Below are 22,790 nucleotides of genomic sequence, written 5' to 3' on the forward strand. Positions count from 1 at the left end.
TTTTCCCATATATACACACACACACACATATATATATATATATATATATATACATGTATATATATATATATAAAACATCAGTTATTTGCTTCTGTATCAGTCTCTTTTGGCACGCAGGGTTTTACAAGTTGTTTCTCTCATTTAACAAGTTTCTTCCTTGTAGTTCTGCTTTAAATGGCTATTCCAGCATTTAGGGAAATGTCCTTATTAAGGTTGCATGAGAAGATAAATATTACATTTACTGCTTACAGCAGAAGTCCCGTCCTCGTTAAGTGTTGAGCTTCATCCACTTTTGTAACTGACTAAAACTCAGCTGACTCATGGATGTGGTGGTCATTAGTCTGATAGTATATTATAAGTTATTTCACTTTTTTAAAAACATCTGTTTTACAATGCCAGCTGCTTTGTGTTGCATCAGAGATTATCCAGAAAGCAGACAGCTCGCTTTAGAGTCATTTCCTGTTTCGGTGTCATAGGTTTTGCCACTGCCCCGCCCCTTTAGGACACTGGCAGCCGGTCCTGAATCTATTCATTCACTGGGAGAAGTGAACATGAGCTCATATTATCACCAATTCTTTTGCCCCTTTGTCATTGAAATAAATATTGGACCCATTTTTCACAAGACACACATCTTCTAAAAAATTCTGACACCAAAATGAGACCTGTCTCTGTCTGAGTAACACACTCTTGTGAAATCTGGCAACAACTGATGTGATCTTTTACTGGGATGACAGCAGATATTAAACTAGCAGATAAAAATGAGCAGCAAAATTACGTTAAATTTGTACTGTACCTAGTGTTGTATTGCTTTCATCAGTCCGAACGACATTCACAACACATAAAAACTAACTGGGGAGACTGAAAGTGTAGACTATACCATTTTAATACCATAGCAGAGCACCGAGTGGAGTGAATGTGTGATTAACTTAACCGTTGGTTCATTCATGTAGAAATATAACGCTCCGTTTCTTCAACCAACAGGGCTCTCATTTTAGTGACTAAATTTACCAACGCACCATGTCAGGTCACTCACTCTCCGGGACCGCCAGTGTTACTTGAATAAGTAAACACTGACCAACGGGACCAGACTGGCCGACCCGTATGCTCTCACTCAGTGGATGGATGATGTCACAGGAAGCCAATCTTACAAAGGAGGACCACACTTGTTTGTTTTGCTATGGAAGCTAATGTGCTAAGAAGTTAGCGTTCTAGAGAAATCCAATATTCCTCTTAATCCCTCCCCAGTTTCTGATGAGGTGGACATGATAACCCTTAATACACATAACGTTATTCATCCCTACAACAGGAAATACTTTTCCCCTAACCTGATATGAAGAGTGTGCGCTGCACATGTGAGCATTTTTGATGATGGCCTCCGTCCAGTCCTTTGGTCTTATCACATTTAACCATCTTTGTTTTTGTTGACGGGCAGTGGCGGCTGGTTTTGAGCCATGACTCCTTCTATTCTGGCTCCCAATAACACAACAAGACAAACACATTTTAAGACTCCTATGTAGCCTACAGCCCTGTGCGGGAGAGGCAGGTTTACCTCCAGGTGATAACATGATGTCAGCTCTAAAAGAGTCTATAGTATAAGCACCAATATCAATATGCAAATCAGCATACAGCGTCATCCAGTGACGATGTTTGGAGCTAGTGCTGACCACTTTCACTGGAGAAGAGTTGCAGTTATTGGTTGTTATTGCATTTAGCTTGGTAAAGCTCTACTGTTGGCTGAACATGTATCTTATTAGTGAAACACAACACAGATATGAAGTTGATCATTTCATCTAATTCTCTATGAGACAGATAATTTTCACAGTTTTGAAGTATAAACATAACAACCCTTTAAAAAAAGCTTGCTGAGCTGTGCACTGTTTGTGATAATAAATCCCAACTTCAGGTGTGTTTGAAGGTGCAGCAGCGCTCCTACACTAGGTGACTTATTCCACAGTGGCGGTAATGAATCTCTGCACTGTGAATATATTTGCCAGCAGCCTGTGATGTGAGCGTGTGAATTTATGCTCGTATGTGAGAGAGAAACAGAGCGAGACCGCGTCTATGCGAGGACATTCACAGATCTATATATGTATTACTGTATGTGAGTGCACAGACTGCACCATGTGTCTGCTGGAGTCAATAGGATTTAATTAAATATGTATCGCGCAGAGACGCAGCCTTTGATGTTCCACAGCAATAATGTGTTCTGTTTCATTGCTCAGCTGAGCTGTTAGCAAGACCCAGTGATGTTTCTCCTCTGTGAGCTGCTGCAGACTACACTGAGACCTGTTGCTCTTAACAGCAGTGACTGTGGGATAATTGTATAGATCTGTGTGTGTGTGAATGGTAACATGTGTGTAAGCATGCTGAAGTACTGTGAGAGGGCTCCGACATACAGTATACTTTAAATAATTTCTCAATTGGTTAGTGATTACGTTTCAACTTTCATCTTCTAAAAAGAGACTAAATCGAATGCTTAATTTGGTTTGTGCTCATTAGGAAGTGAACCCAAATGGGACCTCCGGCTAATTTGGGAGACGTAAAGCTGCCAGCATCAGCCATTACATAACGCCTACATTGATTTGGTATTACAGCCTTGAAGTCATAATAGCCTTTGACTGTGAGAAATACAGCAATATTGAAATGGATTGAAAAGGGAGCTCAAAATGAAGTCCACAAGGAGAAAGTACAAGGTCCAATTTCAGCTACTTGTTTCAGACTTCACACATTGTGCATAGAAAGCCAATCGCTTTCCCAATTGAACATATCGTCTTACTTACTGATTGTATTGTTGCAATTAGTCAGGTCAACTTGTGTTTATTTATGAAGCCCCAAAGTCCCAGACAACAGTACAAACACAAGCCAATCAATCAGCAGCCATTCACAATGTGGATAATGCATAATTACAACAGGATTCCATTAGAGCAACGTTGTTTTAGATGTGTTGAGTTATTGAACTCAGATGGGTTTGTGTTGGAGGGAGGTTCAGTTCATTGTGAAAAGCTTGGCTTAAGTCAACCTAACAAACCAGAATTAAATTTGCTCCTTAAATCAATGGTTCAAATTTTTTGAAGTGGGTTGTATGAGGTACTTATCCATAGACAGTATATTACAGACAGAAGATGTCAGTCAGCATGGCCCCAGTCTGGAGAAGCAGGCTGGAGTTCGAGATTGAAGCTAAGCAATGTGCTGCTGTGGAGGGGTCTGTAACAAAATGTATTTTAGCCTCCTAAAAAAATCAATATCAGTTTAAGTGTACACTATATGGAGAGTTTTTTCTATACTTTACCTTAATGTTGGAGAGGGATTTCCGAAGGTAAAATGAAGCAGTTATATCACTCTCTTCAAAGCCAGACTCCATTGAGAAAAACAGTGATTTAACACTGCTGTACACAGGAACTGATGGTCTACCGCTGTCTCAATCGGTTAGTTTGTTTGTGTTATTGTGTGACTTTGGCCTTTAAAAGGGTTAGATCAGATTCACCAAAGTCACTCAATAACACAAACAAACTAACTGATGGAAGCAGCAGTAGACCAGCAGCTCCTGTGTTCAGAGGGCTAAAATTGCTGTTTTTCTCAATGGAATCTGGTGGCTTTCATGAGAGCATAGATGGGGAACTGAAGCAGTTAAACGGCTTCTGTGTCGAAACAGGTGGTCTGACACCAAGGTAAAGTGGTGAAAATACTCCAAATATGCCGTACATTAACCTGATACTGTTTTTTTAAGGAGGCTGAAATACATTTTGTTGCTGACCCCTTCATGGCAGTACATTGCTTAGCTTCTATGTCAGTACTCCTGCCTGCTTCTCCAAACTGGAGACGTGCCAACTGACATCGACTGTAACACACTAACTATGGATAAGTACCCCATACAACGTCATGTCAAAATTAAATTAAGATTAAATAACGCTCCAAAGTCAGGCTAAATTTTTGCGAAGGTAAAACTGGCATGGCCATTTTCAGAGGCTTTCCTTGGACTGTTACTTTGGAATATCTGAATGAAAATGGGTTGCATGGGTACCAAACGAATCTCCCCTTTACAGACACATCAACTTCATGCAAATCCCATGCAGTTTGCATGCAGTATAAATTAGTTATTTTTGCCTTTGTGGCCAGTCCGTTAACATTTTTTGAACTGCAAGAATTGGGTATGACGAGAACGCTGAGATTCTTGTGGATTCATTGAACCCAGTTGTAGCAGTGTGATAATGTTCGTCCTCATGGTCGCCATTTCATTGTAGTAAGATCTTACCTCACTATAGAATGACCTATTGACCAATGGCTAAGCCACGCCCCCCTCCACTCACTTGAACAAAATATCAACATTCAGTGACCGGCGCTATGGCAGGTGTCACAGTACACGGCATTTCGCAGGAGGCAGTTGATGATTTTTGGGGACATAACGATCAGATGTCATTGAGAAGTAACCAAAAGGGCCTAAGCTACGCACTGGAGGGATATATTCAAATTGCTCAGAATATGAGAAAAGGATAACGGCCTTTTTACCATCTTTACCAAGAGTGTCTCTCCGTTAGTTTGGTGCTACAGTATTTACACTGAATCATTCAGCATAACGTTTGCCAACCTTTGTTATCTCTGCCATTACAGATAAGTTAATGAAGCTAAGCTCCAGAAGTTAACGTTAGCTTAACTAGAGCCCTTTGGACAACAGCTAACAGTGATGTACGATCACCAAAGTACAAAACTAGAACAAAACAGGCTAATGAACTCCCAGCAAACAAGGTGACATGATGAACAACGCAGCTAGGAGCTAACGTTAGGCTAACTTTAGCTAACGTTAGCTAGAGATGTTAAAGATAACTTTATATTTCTTTCCAGCAAAGTGACAATATGTTGCCTCAAACACAATGTTGACTTACCTTAGAACAGATGTAGACATCATTGTTAATCTTATTCACGGTGAGTTGATGTTGTGGTCTAACGTTACCACACAACTTTATCCAAAGGAGACACTTTTCTCGGTTGAGATGTGGTTTAAAGTGTAAAAAATACACCTGGTCGCCCAGCCTCTCAGGATACCTTGTGTCAGAGTTGCATGTACCCCATGCACACACACATCTCCAAAAAAGCTCATAAAACCGAACAAAACTGACTTTCTGTAATGCATTTCAATGGACGTCCAGGCAGAGAATGTCCAAGTGTATGGGAATGGCTATATGCACTGTGATTGGCTCATTGCGTTAGAGGGCGGGACTTAGCCATAGGTCAATTGTGACCTTTAGGACAATCACGACCTCATGAAACTTTACAACCACAAACTAGAGACCTCAAGCATTCAGAGGACCGATGGCTTTCATAGTTATATTGATGATAAAGAGGTTTTACAGATGTTTCCAGGACAGAGGTGCTCACCATCTAATCGCAGAAAAAAACAGTTCTTGTAGAAAACTCCAAATATTTTAAGTGTTTGATAACAAATCACACTATGGATTTTGTTTTGGTGTTCCTCAATTTTTGGTGTCTTAATGTTTATTACAGTGCTGAGCTGCATCTTAAATTAACCTTCAGATTCCCAGCTTTCAGATGATGTATACCACTTCCTGCCCCCAATAAAAAAGACAAAAATGGGTCTATGGTGAGTCTCTAAGGGTAAATTCCAACTCAGAATTAATGTGATCAGATTCATTCAGGCCTCATTAAAATATGTATATTCATGACTTTATGACACAGATCTGAAAAGAACATCGAGCACATCAATTCACAGTGAAGTCAGAGATGACAGAGGAGCTCTGTGGCGTTCACAGCCACCGAGCAGCAAATATTAAACAGACAAATGTATATGAAGATGGAATAGTAATGAAAAAACAGACTAAATCACGACCATAAACCAAGAAGAACATTTGGCAACACTTCAAAGTCCAACTGTAAGCATATAATCTGACACCAGTACAGATGCGTCGCTGCTTGCTCCTCTGTTAAATTAGCTTGTTGCAGAGTTCTTTTGTAATCATATTATCTTGGATTCAAGCCCAGTGTGAGTAAAATGGACTCAGAATTCAGAGCATAATTGGCATCAGTTTAGGTATGTGGTTTAATAATTTAAAAATGTGCATTTTCTATTATTTTCTGACATTTTAATGACCAAATAATTTGCAAATTTAGCAGATATTAAAAGAATCACCAATGCGTTCAAGGGCATAGGTTTCGTTCCAATTTTGTGGAGAGACACGTATGGAACAAAAGATTTAGGAATCATCTGCCAGAAAATTTTGAGCATCAAACACTTTGTTTCTCCATTCTGGTGAATATTTATGCACCAATTTAATCTTTTATTGCACCAGTTTATGGGGTAAATGCTTTTAGTTTAGTCAAACGAAATGTACACAACAAATATACATGTTCTGTATATCGATTAAAGAACCAATTAAAGAATGTATTTTTGATCCTGCTTCATGAAACTGGATTTCATGAGATTAAATCTGATTTGCTCATTTAATCCTGGTTTAAGTGGTGATCTTGTTTTATGAATCGGCCCTCTGCTGGTCTCCGAGCAGGAATATTGTTACCTCGATGTTGTTTAGAGCATCGGTCTTGTGATCCTCAGTGAAATGGAGCCCTTTCCATTTCTGTCCTGTCCTGACTTCCTCCTCCTCCTCCCCCTCCTCCTCCTCCTGCTCTTCCCCCCATGCTCTCATCTTCTCTCTGCCTCTTCTTTGGTCACGGCTTTCAGCGCAGCTCACCACCACATCCATGTGAATTCCTCACTTCCTCTTTGAAGGGAGAACCACAAACGGTAACACAAACCATAACTCGGAGGTGTAATCGCTGCTCCAATTTCACCTGAGGATGGCATGCACAGAAATTTCCTTCCATCTTTGCTCTGCTCACCTCGCATGTGTCTCACCACATGACTTCCCCCCTACAACCCCTCAATCTTTCAGCTATTCTGTGTGTGTGTGTGTGTGTGTGTGTGTGTGTGTACATGTATGTGTGTGAGTCTGTTTGTCACAGGGCTTCCCTGATGACCTTGTACACTGCGGCAGGGGGGTGATTAAGGATCAGGGCCAAAGACCATTTCCTTTTCCATGGGAAGATGAATGACCCTGTTTGAAAGTGGCTGCCTATGGCCTCAGGGCAATTAGAGTTTGCTGTGAGCCAGCAACCCTCACTGCTCTGTGTACAAAAGCAGGTCCTTGAGAGAAAGAGAAATACTCGGCACATAACCCATTCTGCTGAAACCAACACACCGCCGTGATGGTGAACAAATTAAATGCGTTTTCTTTTTCATTTTTCCCCCCTTCATCCCAGCTGTTTTCCCTCCTGCTCTCCCCAAGCCGTCATTTAATTTCCCCATGAACCTGGAAAGACCTGGAAAAATGTGCTGACTACAGGAGGCTGCTAAGAAAGGCCCACCGAGGGTGCTCATTTGAAATATCAATATTTGATCTAGGAGATCATTTAGCATGTGGCTTTGGCCCTACAAGTTGATTCTGGAGCTCATTTCATTGTAATATATCCGCTGTATTGAAGGAGAGGGTTAACTGCGGGGCTCCAGCCTTTTTGCACTGCTTGTGTTTGCCTGCATCAGTATTGTTCATAATGAAGATCAAATATCGGGGACAAATGTTGGCGTTGTACATTTCTACAAACCACAGATTTCACATTTGCATGTTATTATGTAGAAGACATGCTGATGAAACTTTATGTTTTATCAACACTGTCATTAATGTGTGGTTCGGTTTAGGTACAAAATCCTAACTTTGGTCCTTTTTTTGTCTAAAATACTCGGTTTTGGGGACACAGTCCCTGCTGGAAAAGCAGCAATGTCTCAGTGAAAAACAGCCCTTTTTGTGACATTGTCCCTGCTGGGAAAACACTGACGGGTTGCTGAAAAACACCCACATTTGGGGGCTAAAAAGCCACTGGAAAAGGAGCCACATGTCCCTAAAGAGCACCCATGTTTTGAGGCTGAAGAGCGGTAGGAAAAACAGCCGCGTTCCCTAAATAGCACCTACATTTGGGGGCAATAAACCACAAGAAAAACAGCCACGTTCCCTAAATAGCACCCACATTTGGGGGCAATAAGCCACAAGAAAAACAGCCACGTTCCCTAAATTGCACCCACATTTGGGGGCTAAAAAGCCACTGGAAAAGGAGCCACAGATCCCTAAAGAGCACCCATGTTTTAAGGGTGAAGAGCGGCAGGAAAAACAGCCACGTTCCCTAAATAGCACCCACATTTGGGGGCTGAATAGCTTCAGGATCGCAGCAATGAGTGTCTTAAAAACAACCAGTTTTGTTGTTTGTTGGTTTTGAAGAGTGGTCTGCATCTTGGCAGGTGTCTCCTCTTGATGACGGACCATTCACCATCCCCTCCACCTCCCAGTGACAAAGTCAGCTCATATACAATGTCACTTTACAAACATTGATATGATGCATATGAAAGGTGCAAGTGTGACATATTCCTGGTTTGCAGAAACGCACAATGCCAACATTTTCTCCTGGTGACTGGTCTGTTTAGAATCACAACTGTGTGTTATTTTTAACATACTTCTGTGCTGCCATTTCCACCCCCCACCCCTTTGTAACCCCCCTTATTTTGTCTGTGATAAAGAATCTTATCTGTCAGAGCAGGGAGCGTGAGCGAAAAGAGTTGTGGCAGCCTATTGATAGGGATATGGCCTAGTGCCATTGATTCCCCTTGTAATACAAGCCTCTCCCTTGTCGGCCTGTCAAAGCCCAGATCGGACATGATAACGCGCACATCAGACAGCCGTCAATAGAAAGGCGAAGCTTCCGCCATGGAGATGACTATCTTATTTTGATACGAGGGCCGGCGCAGTGGAGGAATGGGAGCTTGTGAGACAGCAAGAAAGAGGAGCTGGGAGTGGGAGGCAGTCTGACCTCCGATTTCTGTCGCTTTCGGGGGCCCATTTCTTCACCTGAAAAATAGCCTGCGGTGTGTATCCCCATCTAACGTGTGTGAAAGTATATATGTCCAAGGTGACCAAGGAGCACCTCAGGGAAGAAGAAGTTGCTTTGAATTATGTGTCTTTGATTTGCCCTTGCCTCCACGTCGTCACTTTGATCTCTGAACATGCAACCACATTGGATATCCATGGCAACTGACTGCCAGGATGGGGCGCTGGAGGAAAATTGATTTGTTTAGGGTTTATTCCCATCAGTGCAAAAAAAAAAGCTGTAGCCATTGGGCACCCTGGCATTGTAAATAAACCAAATTGGGTTTGATAGTGAGGTTGTAATGTGGATCTATAATGTTGTGTCTCTCCTCTTAGTTTCCAACGGCTCAGTGTTTCCTTCACCCTGCGGGCACAGAGCCATGTGAAGGTCATTTGTTATGATAAGACCGTGGTGTGTTCAGGAGCAACCGCCCGCACCCTCCCTGATGATGTGACTCACTGTACTGTACTTAAGCATGTGTGCTTAGATCCTCCTCATCTCTCCAAGACACAGCACTGTTCACGCTCACATTTCATGTCGTGTTTGTACCCCGAGGGCTACGGCTGCATTTTAGCCTTTACGCTGCTTTTACTGACCCGGGGGGAAACTATAGACAGTGGTCGAGTACATCACGTCTTTCTTCTCCCCCTGCCGAGCATGAGCCGCTGCTTTGATGTGACCGATCAAATCACCGTCATGCTCGGCAGAATATTCAACCGCAGCCACGGTCGCAGATGCAGCAGCTGCTCCTGTTAACAGACATGTATTTGAGGAGTTTTATTCCAAGTTTAAACACTTTCTGTTGGATTATTATTAGACGTTGGCTGTGAGCACACAATTAGTACAACCTGGAGGAAAAATAAGCTCATGATGTGTCATTTTTCTAAAGTTAAAGTGTAGCACGGCATGGCACGCAAGTTGATACTGCATAATATCTTGTTTAAATTTCACAGTCAAATCTGCAGGAGTTCAGTCACATTTATTATTAGGCACAGGTGTGGGGAGAGGGTGTGAGTGCAGTGTTGCTCCTGCAAGCACATTTTAAGAAAGAAAGCCTCGGTAATTAAACACTTCTTTGAAAATGCTTTGACATAATGAACAAACATTACAAAACAAAGTTTAATGCTTTGTGGACTGTGCTTTGCTAGAATAACTTTAGAAGTGTGGACAGTGTGGCTCGACTGTGTTGGATAGTGGATTTTATTTGGCTGTGGAGGAAATCTGTCAGACACCAGTTGCATTTATCTGCTTGATGTAGCAGAGCGTGGCAGCCTGCAGTGCAACTGCTGCTGCCTCTAATATGGCTGGAAGGGAGCAAGGCTACATGTTGTTGTTGTTTTTTGTCACTGATTATGAAGACACATCTCCTGATATGGCCACGATGTTATGAAGATGTTGAAGTTAAAAGATAAGTTTACAGTTTTTCAAGTTTATCTTTAAGGTATAGGTTGGATTTCTTGAAGTTGAGTTGTATGAGTACACTAGTCAGTGTATTATATACAGTATGCCAGTCTGAGCAGCCTCTCATCAAAGCCACCAGACTCCATTGACAAAAACAGCAATTGATGAATCCAAACTAACCCTTTTAAACCCTAAAGTCACACAATAACACAAACAAACTAACTGTTTGGGGCAGCGGTAGACCAGCAGCTCCTGTGTTGAGCAATGGTAAATCACTGTTTTCTAATATTGATTTATTTAGGTGGGGCTTTTTTTAGGTGGCTAAAATATGTGTTGTTGCTGACTAGATTGCTTAGCCTCCGTGTCAGACTCCAGCCTGCTTCTCCAAACCGGGGTGTGCCAGCTGACACAAATCTTAAGAGCTGTTGGTCACTTTAAGGTTCCTTCTGTTGTTCCTCCAACCAAGGTTACATGTTTCCCTGACGTTAGCATGTAGCTATAAGTAGCAGTGTACGTGAAGTTAACACCTGTAGTAATGTGCATGGAGCAGATGGTAGATACAGTATATGTAGAAATCTGTCACAAGCTGAAGTCAGCTTGTTTCGAAATAGAAAAATCAGGAAGGATGTGAAGCCTGAGGTTTGTTTCTGCTCACAGGGAATACCTTTACATACATTTACCTCAGTATGTCATCCAACATTATTAGGTACACCTTGCTAGTATACTTGGTTGGACCCCCTTTTTAATTCTTGGTGTCACAGATTCAACAAGGTGCTGGAAACACAAACACAACAGAGATTTTGGTCCATATTGACATGATGACATCACACAGTTGCTGCAGATGTGTCGGCTGCACATCCATGATGAGAATCTCCCGTTCTGTCATCTTGAACCAGTCTGGCCATTCTCCTCTGACCTCTGGCATCAACAAGGCATTTTGGCTCACTGGATATTTCTCTTTTTGGGACCATCCTCTGTAAACCCTAGAGATGGTTGTGTGTGAAATCATCTCTCAGACGGACTTGAAAATATGTAAAAATTATCCTTTAAAAATGAAACAGAGCCTCCACACACTATAACTCACCTCTCACAGATATTGGCTTTCATTCCACACTACTCCACCACTTATACTGTAATATAAAACATATAATCTCTGCTGGACAGGCGTAGTGTTCTTTTTTTCCCCGTGGTAAAAAAGTTTTTAATAAAAGAAGTGTTGGGTTTCCCAAGCGTCAAGTTTATTGTTAATCAATCTTACAGCCTCTTTGTTCACTCTGAGGTCAGGCCTGACTGGTGATGTAGCATGCACTCCATTCAGCCGCTGAGGTAATTGCAGCTTCGCCTGTTAATGGTCTCTGCATTGCTGCTGGCTGATTCGCAGTAGTCAGTCCAGAATTCCTGATTAAACACCAGAGAAGAAGCTTTGTCGAGACAGAGGCAGCCCAGCATCTTTGCGCACCCTCCATTTTGCTTGTGTCAGTGCCATCAGTTGTGAAACTAAAAGCTGTGTGTTTTGAGACCCGTCTCCCAAGGAGGCTGTCTATCTTTATCGATCGCCGGTGTGATCCTTTCAGTTGATGTGCTGAAGTGGTCAGAGGTAAATGCTGTTTTAATGAAGTCTGGCTATTGATTTGGCTGTGGTGTTTGTTTTTGGAGTTAGGAATTTGAGCATCACTTGAAGGCAGGGTAATCAGGATAATCAGGCATGATGCACATAGCCTGTGAGTTTTTATGTACTGAAATCATCGTGTATTATACGCTTGCTTCACACACAGGAAGTAGAAGGCATGTGCATGCATATTAAACCTTCCCACACACAACAAACCAGCCTGTAAATCCCACCACCCAGAGTGTCTAAAAAATGACGATGAGGATGTTCGTTGAGAATAATTGCACCAAAAAAAAGAAAGAGAGAGAAATCACTTTGCTGCCAAAATATATCCCACTCTATGTTATGGAGATTTAGACAGAGAATTGGATTTCCCCAGCTGTGAAATCAGTTTTTGTTGTCCCGCTGGCCAACTGCATCATTTTGCTATACCCCGCTGTAGGCTCCCATCGCTGCACACACATGCAGCCGATGCCTTCTCCGCTCCATGAACTCCCTTTGCATTAACAGCATCTATGCTATACGTTATCATCGACGTCTCTGGTCGACTGAGAGAAGACTGTGAGCCGCGTGTCACTTCATTGGTTCTGCATTAGCCCAAATGCGGAAAAATGGCACCTTTCATCAGAGGCACTTCAGTCTGAACTATTGTGACAGAGATACATCATATGTTTATGAAAATGAATCAGGGCGCACAGTGAGTGGATCTACAAATGTCAAACATCACACTTGAAAAGCCCTCTTCAATTTCTCAGAGTGGAATCAAAGACGCTTAGATTGGAGGTTCTCTTACTCCGAGTCCTAGATGATTTTCAATCAAATGCAAAGTGAACACACTGAGTATGTCCTTCTACCATTTAAACACAACCTTTACAATATGAGAGCTGAAGCAGTCAGTCCTCCTTAATACGAAAAGGCTCAAAGATGAAGCTCTTGAGATTTTTTTATCGCGGAAGTTCTGCAGTGTTGTGCAGGGCTTTAGCCTCTGTGAGCCGACAAGTCAAGAGAGCTCAGAGATTATAAACTATTTTACCTCGAAGCCCACAATGACCATTATTACAAGGGATGCACCAAAATCTGGGCTTATACCAAAACCAATGTTTCTTTTGGTGCTGTTGTTTTCCCCCCTTTGTGCCCGGGAAACAAAGAAATCCTAATTATTGAAAAAATAAAACTGAACTATTTTAGAGCAATTCAGTCCTTCATCACACAACCTTGGACTGAGCACAAATTTAATTATGATTGTATGAAACAGCCTTTAATATAACAATATAACCCTTTTTTTTAATTCCATCTTATGAAGGGCTCTTTGCCTGAGTAAAGTATACTCTCAATCAAAAAATATGAAATACAAGTCTCCTTCAAAAATAACCAATAAAATGTATTCTAATATAATCTTGCAAAATTAAGTTTGGGCCATGGAAAGGAGAAATGTGCTGATGGTGTCACAGCAATATAAAATAGAAATTAGAGAGGAGATGTTTTTCATGTGACACAAGGTTACGTATATTAAAGACAAAGGAGTAGAAGTGCCAGTAAGAGTAGGTCTTTCTGGATACTCCAGGTGCTCTGTGTTTATTCAATCTTGTGAAGGTCTCATTGCTTAAGTAAAGTGTACTTTCAGTCAAAACCTATAAAATCCAAGTCTCCTTCAAAAACGATCCGAGGCACACTGTAGTTTGCACAAATATTAAAATGCCTTTATTTATTTTATGGGCCGGCATGAAAAACACTTATGCATATATTCAGTGTGCCACATACAGAGAAAGTAAACCCAGAAGCTAAAAAACTTATTTGCCTAATGCACCGATGAGCAACTCTATTGGAATGAATAGGCACCATCTTGGCATCTGTTTTCTAGATATTATTCAACAATTATGATCTCAATGCAGCCTCCTCTGGCTGTTAGTTCCAGCCATTGGCTGCTAATAGCTAGTGTTAACTAGCTCTCCTCCTGCTAAAGTCAACACAGATCTGTTGTTTGCAACATTATCAGGGAAACGGTAGAGTCTGTCCTGTGAGGCTTCAGTCGAGACTTCACTGTGTCCTTTTGTCCCAGAGACCTCCAGGGGAAGAGCTCTGTTCGTCCCAGACAAGTTTTCCATTGTCCCTGGGATGATGAGACACTGCTAGTCTCGAACTTTGATTGTTAGCCTGCGCAAAATGGATGCTACACAACAACAACAACAAAAAACATCAGCCACTGCCATTGGTGAATGCCATCTAATTGCCGATGGCTGATGGATGATGGCAAATGACCAATGGTCGTGGCCGATGGATGATAGCCAATGGCTGATTGCCCGTGGCGGTCCAAAAGGCAAATATCAGTTGATACCGATGTTTGGCCGATAAATCGTTGCATCCCTACATTAACTAGCCTGCCACACACGTTCTTAGCATCATGTTAATCCTTGTAGTAATGTTACTAAAGCTCTTTTCAGACATGAAATTTGAAACACTACTGCTTCATCTATCTATTAAAGTATTTTATGGCCGTCAAATTTTGGTTTTAGTTGAATAAATGTTCTACTAGGGCTCCATTCAAACATGACAGACTGATATAGATACGTGTAGAGCCGCAATGCCTGCATAATATTTGGCACCAGGTGCGTCACTCGCCTTTCCCTCCCAGCTCAGAGGAAGCACTGCTGGAGTACGGTGGTGAGTTTATTAATATCAAGTGATCACCTTTATCTCTGTGGCTTTACTGGCGACTGGTCTAATGTCAGTCCTGTAGATCCCCTAACACACTGGTATTTTAATTAATTTAAAATTATTTGGGGGAGTATTTAAGCCTTTATTAGAGACAGCGGAGAGACAGCAGGAAATAAGGCAGACAAAGATGCTTCAAGGCTCCCCGGCTGGTCTTGAACAACCGAGGACACTGCTCTTAATAAGTTGACTCCTAAGCTGCAGATGTGCCCCAACAATATCTACCTTTATGCAATTAATATCAAATTACAGCCATTTTAAAATCACTTCAAAGGAGCACATGTGGAGCATGATGTGTGTCGACGAAGAGGTACCTGATAGAGCTGCAAGGGACTTCAGACTAAAAGGGAGCCACAGACCTAATAAATGTTATAAGTTTTTAAACAGTAAAATTCTGCTGCCTGTTTTTAGCCCTCAGATCACAGTCAAAGCAAAAAGTATTCAGTTGTGTCTCTCGTTCAAATCCTTTCTGCTGCATTAATGTTGTAAGCATTTGAGGAGACTGATGGTCTGATGATTACAGCAGTTTTCCCAGGATTTTTTATTCCCCTCTGTTGCCCCGCACCGCACCGCAGGGGGGATACAGTATGTAAAATAAATGAAAGCTAATTTTTACAGACTGATGTGACATGAGAAGAATCTCTACAACTTAAATATCTCATTAGAGTATTTCATGGTTTATTCATGGGGTTTTATTTTCTTTATGCATGAGGAATGATAGACATTACAAATTTATTACAGTGCTCTTAAGAAGGCCGAGATAAAGACAAGATGTCTTAATATCTGTCTTTGTGCACTTACTGTAACCATGCGCTGCTGCAGCCTTTACGCCGATCCATGCATTTACATACACTGCAGTAATGTGTGAGTTAAAGGTATAGTAAGCAGGATGAGATGTGTGGTGGTGTATTTATCTGCAGAGACTTTTCATTTCTGATTTCTTCTTATTATGAGTGTTTGGGATGTTTATTGGCGCGTACCCACACAGCGTGCACTTGGAGTCCACTTCCTGCGTAGTATATCTTTAGGGTTTTTCAAATTCCCTACCCCAATTACATTTTATAATGTTTAGGAAATCAAATTTCTGGAGAATTGTTACCGATCTGCATGTGAACATGCTGAATGTGATGTAATTCAATTTAAATTTGACCCATGTAACACTGGCCCATAGACTGTAAAAATAATGGATGTAGCAACTGAGATGTCGCCCATTGGTTTGTGGACCATTCTGAAGCCTTGAGTTCGGTATTTCAGCCATCGCCATCTTGGTTTTTTGGAGCCAGAGGTGACCATATTTGGGCAAGAGGGTGGCACGATGGAGGAGCAAGGAATGAATCTGACTGAGAAGCCAAGGACACTATCTGCTGACAGCCGGTCCCTCAAAGCAGTCTTAATTATGCTTAGCTTTAAGCCTTAATAACATTTGAATGGGTGATTTATATCAAAATTCTCACCCTGTACAGTTGTCATGAATGTTGAAATTAGCTACAGAGACCTAAACTGTTTTTTTGTCCCAGACTGTAAACATGTTTATTTCTGCTTTAAAGTTGGGCATTTTAACATGGGGGTCTATGGGGGTTGACTCACTCTTGGAGCCAGCCTCAAGTGGCCATTAGAGGAACTGCAGGACTTGACGTGTAACAAGTTCTGGCCTACTCAGACTGCCATAGCAACAGTTACAGAAGATCACCTTGGGTGCTTATACAGACATGACAGTGTCATGTTAAATGTAGATGATGAAGTGTAGGTCTGAAAATGTGCTTAAGAGCAAATCTCATAGGCTGTAGATGCTTTGTAGCAGGCTGTTCCCAAATATTTATGTAATTGAAAGAAACAGCTTTCTAAAATAATAATAAAGGATCATCTTTTCAGCTAAATTTTGAATTTAATTCATGTAGATTGGTGTGTGAGACTCTGCTAAGCTGCTGCATCCCAGGCAGTGAAAATATTTGCTCTGCGCTGAGATGCTGTCGGCATCAGCTGCAGAGAGATGCTGCATGAATGGACAAGAGAAAGGCAGTGTTTTCAGTTGATGCTGGGTTATGGTGAGATGGTCTCGGGGCTGAAATTGCTGGAACAGACTTTGAAGTGGCTCTGGTTTTTCATCTCCCTCTCTCTGTCAGTGTCCCTGCCTCCCACATCTGCCGCTATCATAATAACAAGCAATAACCCTCTTTCAGCAATAACCAAGACTTTTACGCCTGTAATGTGGCTTCAATAAATAGTCATGTTTACCAAGGGGCCATATTTTACAGCAATTTAGTTTAGAGCCTCCCCTCTTGCTTCGTTTTTTGCCTCCTCGTGCCGGAGTACAGTACATAATGTGGTGCATTATGCATACCGGGACAAACACGCATTAGCACATTATCAAATGTACTGATACAGAAAATGGCACAGTCCATCACGCATAATAACACTACGCATTAGGAATGTGCTCTGAAAACTCCACTTTTCCTCTGTGAGGTTTGGTAGACATACGTGTTGAACATCAGCGTGAGTGTGTATGCATACGGTAGAGGCGGACAGCTTTCTCTGGGCCCCGTAGAAAGCAGCAGCAGCACAAGCATGGGGGCGCGTTTCATTAGTCTGTCAAACTCAATGATATTTAGAGCCCCACACCCTCGGCCAGGACTGGAAAACTCAATCAGCACTCTGATTTCATAACCCTGCTCGGTGACAGGGCTTATTTTATCGCCCCGCTGATTCATTCTAATAAACGCCGGCTGCCCAGCGCACCGCCGCTGAAATACAACCTCCTCCCCCTCTGTCCTCCATGGGTCGACCCGAAAGAAGGGAAGGGGTGGGGGGAGATGGGATAAATCAGAATTGTGGGAACTGGAAGGTGCAGATAATCCATCCCCGGTCTGGGTGTAGCTAGCAAGTCTGCCGCCCCATCCCTCCCTCCCTCCCTCCCTGCTTCTGCACCCTTTAGCACAAATCAGAAGCCGGGACAGTGTTGATCTGTGAGGGCTTGGTGGGGCCATTGATTGTGGACGACAGAGGAGGAGAGGGGCGATAAATAATCGGAGGCAGAGTGCGGAGGGTGAAGGAAAACAATTATCTGCGGAGGTGGAAAGCACATAAAGTGAAGAATGATAAACACTGTGAAATATGATTGACTCCAAGTGATATATGGAAGCCGAAGGACAGGCGGAGAGGTCTGTGTGTGCAGAGATATCCTTGAATGGAATGGCTGCGCACAAGTTGAGGACTCGCCGTACTGCCCCGGGCCTAACCACATTTTCCTGTGTGTGTGTGTTTGAACGTGTCTCTTTCTCCCGCAGACAACAGATGACATTGTTTCTTCGGCGGAGTGCTCCAGCGATGACGAGGACCTGGAGGAGTGCGACTCGGGACATGCAGGTGGGATGGGTGTGTCAAGTTGTGCTTGCTCTGAACCTGGTCTTTTTCTCCTTATCTTTATTTGATTTGCTACCGAGGAGCCTCTCCTCTTAGCATCATGTCCCATGGGAGCTTCAAGTGTAACTTAAAAAAAAAAAAAAAAAAAAGCCCTCTGAAAAGTAGCCACTGTGAGAAATACACACTAGTGCGAGGGGTTCTCAGTGTATATCTAAAGTTTAAAGAACTCTTTGGAGATGGATGAAAGCAGTAAGAATCCAGTTCCCATATCCTGAGCATGCTCTCTGCAGGAAGTTAACTGTAAATACATACATCTTATGGTCAGCTCTAGTCAAAGCTCACACCTTTCATCTCTAAAACAAGTTACACTTAGCTATGGGGCCCAGGCTGCAGACATGACGAAGCGTTGATACTAATTTTGTTCTCTCAGCATTCAGTCGAGAGCAAAACTTTACTCAACAAAGTACGAAATTAGTATCAAGCCTCATGTCGCCCGCACTGATGCTTCAAAATGTATCTGTCCTGTACTGGTTGATTTCCTCTTGCTGTGCGTGTGTGTGCGTCTCTCTTGACAGAGGATACATTTTGAGATTCTTTCGAGAACAAAGATGCTTTCAGCATAGATACTGTGATATGTAGCAGACTAACTGCAACAGAGCCTCTTCCTCCCTTCTCCTTCCTTCTTCTTCTTCTCGTTTGTACCTCTGTTTTCCTTCGTCGGAGGCTTGCCTTACCTGAAACATTCTAATAGAGAACAGATATCCTCGAATTTCTGTGCGCATCGTCTCTCTTCCCTCCTCCCTTCACACACACACACACACACACACACACACACACACACACACACATAGCACACACAAACACACACATATCACTTTGTGATTAGATCAAAGTGATAAGACATTCACTCAGTGGAGTTTGAAAATGAAATCAGAGCTGGAAATAAAACCGCAGATTTAAAAGGAGTGGTTATTTTGAGGCAACTTGGGTTTGGACGACTTTTGAATAAGCGACTGTCAATCACGCTCGTGCCCAGGGGCAGCTGGCATATATCCTAATAGTGCGGCGTAAACCAGGAGAGTGTGAGCTTTATCGAAACTGGCTCAGTGTGTAAAAAAGCCTTTCCCCTCAGGCACTCATTAACAGCTCAGGCTATTTGATTGCTTCACTGTCCTTCAAAACGCCATCACAGCAGACTAATTGATGCCACGTTAATCTGGCTAAATACGGCTTAGCATAGCACCAAGCATATGTCCACTTTGCACTGCTAATAATAAGCCCAAATTGAAACAATGCATTGGCCTTTCACTTTGTTATCTCTGCTCGGCGAGCACAACAGATAATCAGTCATTTATTTATCTTTCTGGGGAATGAGGTCTCTCCGTGTACTTCAGTAGATATTCTGCCAGTAAATTTCCTCCAATCTGTGAAAGGACCTCATTTACTTTGAGGCCTTATCGCGCCGTAATAGCGTTTGTTTCCTTGAAATTATGACCACATTTAGGTCCTCGCACTCGTGGCTTTTAATGTGGAGAGAAAGCCATTTTCTCCGTGCCTCTGTGCAGTATTTAGGTTCTTTATCTATAAGCATGAGCTGCTCTCTTAACTCAGAGATTATTGAAATTGAATGGACACATTTTTTTGCACCTTGCGTGTGTTGTTTTATTCGTTTCCGCAGACTATTAAAACCTCAAACCCAAGTCGTCTCAAAAGTGGAAGTGCAACAAAGCGTAGAGTTAAGAAGTTTTTATTAACATGGTACCCTCCCCTCATATAGTGGCAACATACGTAGTCATACACACTCATACATACTGTACATTTCACCATGTTGACACAGAAATTCATATCCTCATTCCTTGCCCCGCTTCCAGTTGTATGAACAGTTGCATGACATGATGTTGGTTTCTTTTCTGTTGCATTTTGTTTGTGATGCACATATGAACATCTCTCTTCTGTATCGATTTGGACCCAGCTGTTGGGTTGCTTAAGATTTGAGCTTTTTTTGGTTTGTTTTGGCTTTACTTTGGGGCCGGGCCGGGTTGACTGGGGTGTTTTTATTTTCTTGTTTTGTTGTGGTTGTTTTTTTTTTTTTGTTTTTGTTTTTTTATTATTATTTTTCTTTGGTGTCCTCCTCATCATCCGTCGTCCATCCTCCAAGCAAGGATAGAGCCACTCCTCCCGTTTTTGCCTCATCTTGTGCCGCATGAACTTTTGGTGGTTGGAAAATTCAAAGTTCTCCTCCTCATCAAGTTTGTGTTTATTTTTTCGTGCCATATGGCTTCTAAAGAAACATCCTTCCCCCCATTTTCGATACAACATAGGGAAATGAACGGCAACAAAATCTTTTCTTGCCATCATCCTTTTTTTGGCCTTGTGCAGGCAACCCCATTCTGTCTCAAGAAAGTTGTGTGTGAAAGAATGACTCCCTGTCTCCCCTCCCGAGCGTTAACCCCCACCCCTCCCCCCTCCATCCCGACTCACCCACCTTCTTTCTTTTAGCCTTTCTGCATATACATGTCTGTTTGAATGCAGATGGCATAAAAAGACTTTTATTGCCACAAAGTATATCTGTTTTTCTATTCTATCTGTTGCTCCAAGTAGAAGGCATTTGTGGCATGCACACTGTACTGGACTGTACCGCAGCTCTATAGACTAACTTATAATCCTCTCCCCACACTCCCCCGCTTCTGCATGGATATGATTGGCATCCATTTTGTGTGCTGCTTCTTCTCCACCCATAAGTCTCAGGCTAACCCCCAGCTGGCTTCTACTACATGTCTGTGTGTGTGTGTGTGTGTTCGGGGCTACAGCGGCGGTCCTGCGCCGCCGCTGTTCTCCGCCGCAGCTCCTCCCTCGGAGGCGTGCAGTGTTTGTGCTTGAGCCTGCTGTCTCTGTCAGTGCTCCGTCTGTGTGTCTGCCAAACAGCCTGTCTTTGTCTGCTGTGCGTGGTCGTCTCGTGGTTGTGTTTGTCTGTGTGTTTAATGAAACTGTTAAACCTTACCTTCTCCCTTTATCCCACGTGAGTTCCACAAGAGGGCAAATAAGGAGTGTGCAGCCAGATTCTTGACAATCCTCTGAATAAGGACATGTTGGCATCACTATGAGTTCAGCTGACAATCAAAGTAGCACTGTATGCAGGAATCCACTAGGTAGTGAAAAATTACTACCCTGGAAATCACTGATGGAAAGTATGTGACACTCAGTTTAGAGAACAGCAAACACGTCAGCTCAATTTATGATTTAATTTCACAGTGATTAACTGAGTTGCAGCTTGTCATTGCCGTGTAATCTGAGCAATTTTTGTGATTAATATGTAATTATATTTTAGTAATTGATGCAAATGATTTTCATAAATCCACAAGTGTAAATCAGGATGCTTGATTTGTACATACAGTGCCCTATGAGTTGCTGTAAATCCTGTAGGACATGATATTCGTTAGACCAGAAGATGAAGACCACTTTAATTTAGGCTCATAACAAGCACATGTAAAAAGTCAGACTTGTACTGGAACTAGCCAATGCAAACAGATACACAAATACAGAATGACAGAGCAGGCATGTCGAGTTGTCATAGTAGAAAAAGCACAGTTGTTATTAGTAGTGTATTTCCTGCTACAGCATTTCAATGTGTGTCATGAGAAAGATATTGCAGTGGCTCCACTGTTCTAGTGCCAGTTATATGTTTAAACAACAAGTGACATATAATAATAGGTTATTGGTTAAAGGGTAACTTTGGTATTTTTCAACCTGAACCCTATTTTCCCATGTTTTTATGTCTTAGTGACACATGGGAACAACAGTTTTTGAAATTGGTCCAGTATTGAGAGATAGGCGAAACAGGCTGCAGTCGCACCGTCGATTTACATCTACTAAAGTGCTTCTTTTTGTCGCTGACAGGTTCAGATTGTTATTCTAAGTGTCTGAAAACATTATGGAAAGGATCCCTACAGAGACAGACCTTTTTGTTAGAGAATAAGTTCTTTCTGTTTAACCAGAAACAGCCCCAAAATTGCTATCGCCAAACCTACCAGACTCCATTTAATTTTGTCATTATTTTATCATCATAAAGCATAGTTCATTTAAAGTCGACAGAAGCAAAATAAAACTCTTAAAAAAAACTAAAGAAAAACCTCAAAACCATCTTGTTTCATCTTTCTACTGTTCCAGCAATCACCAACTCTGGCTTGGTTGAAATTAACCCTTAATTCACTCAGTTAGATGTGAAAATATTTTGGCTTTTTACACACTAAAATTACCGTTTATTTAAATGGAGTCTGGTGGGTTTGGGGATGGTGGTCTTGAGGCTGTTTCTTATAAAACAACAAGGATCTTACTCTTTAACAAAAGGGTTTATCTCTGTAGGAATATTTTTTATAATGTTTCCAACACTTAGGATAATAATCCAAAGCTAGTCAGTGGCAAAAACAAACACTTTTAGCGGATGTAAATTGGCAGTGCATAATTGCCCCCAAGTGGTTACACTGCAGCCTGAATCACAGCTGGTGGCTGCAGCCTTTTTGCTCAGTACTGGGCCAGCTTTAAAAATCGTTATTTCCATTAGTTACTCAGACACAAAAACATGGGGAAATAGGGTTGAGATTAAAAAATACCAGTTACCCTTTAATATTTTCTAAAATGACCTAAAAGAACACATTCTAATTTGCCACCTCTGTGTTCACAGTTTGGTTAAGTTTAGGCTAAAAAAGACACTTGGTCAGTGGTGCTTGTAGTGACGCAGAGAATTATCACCTGACTCTGCAGTTTCGTTCAGTTGTTAAGAGCGTTT

General features: G+C 42.0%; 1 protein-coding gene across 15 annotated transcripts in view; it reads left to right on the top strand.

Moving 5' to 3' along the window:
• Positions 1–22,790, top strand: part of LOC125897056 (neurexin-3b) — a 566,367-nt gene that overhangs the window by 531,666 nt on the left and 11,911 nt on the right. For all 15 annotated transcript variants that reach the window (XR_007450378.1, XR_007450379.1, XM_049590088.1 and 12 more), the window contains one exon: positions 17,929–18,007. Coding sequence is in view for 13 of the 15 variants with exons in the window: in XM_049590088.1 (XP_049446045.1) it covers positions 17,929–18,007 (79 nt within the window). In the remaining 2 variants the exon portion in view is untranslated. The remainder of the gene's footprint in view (positions 1–17,928; positions 18,008–22,790) is intronic.

The sequence above is a fragment of the Epinephelus fuscoguttatus genome, linkage group LG11 (assembly GCF_011397635.1).
Source record: "Epinephelus fuscoguttatus linkage group LG11, E.fuscoguttatus.final_Chr_v1".
NCBI classification, from domain to species: Eukaryota; Metazoa; Chordata; class Actinopteri; order Perciformes; family Serranidae; genus Epinephelus; species Epinephelus fuscoguttatus.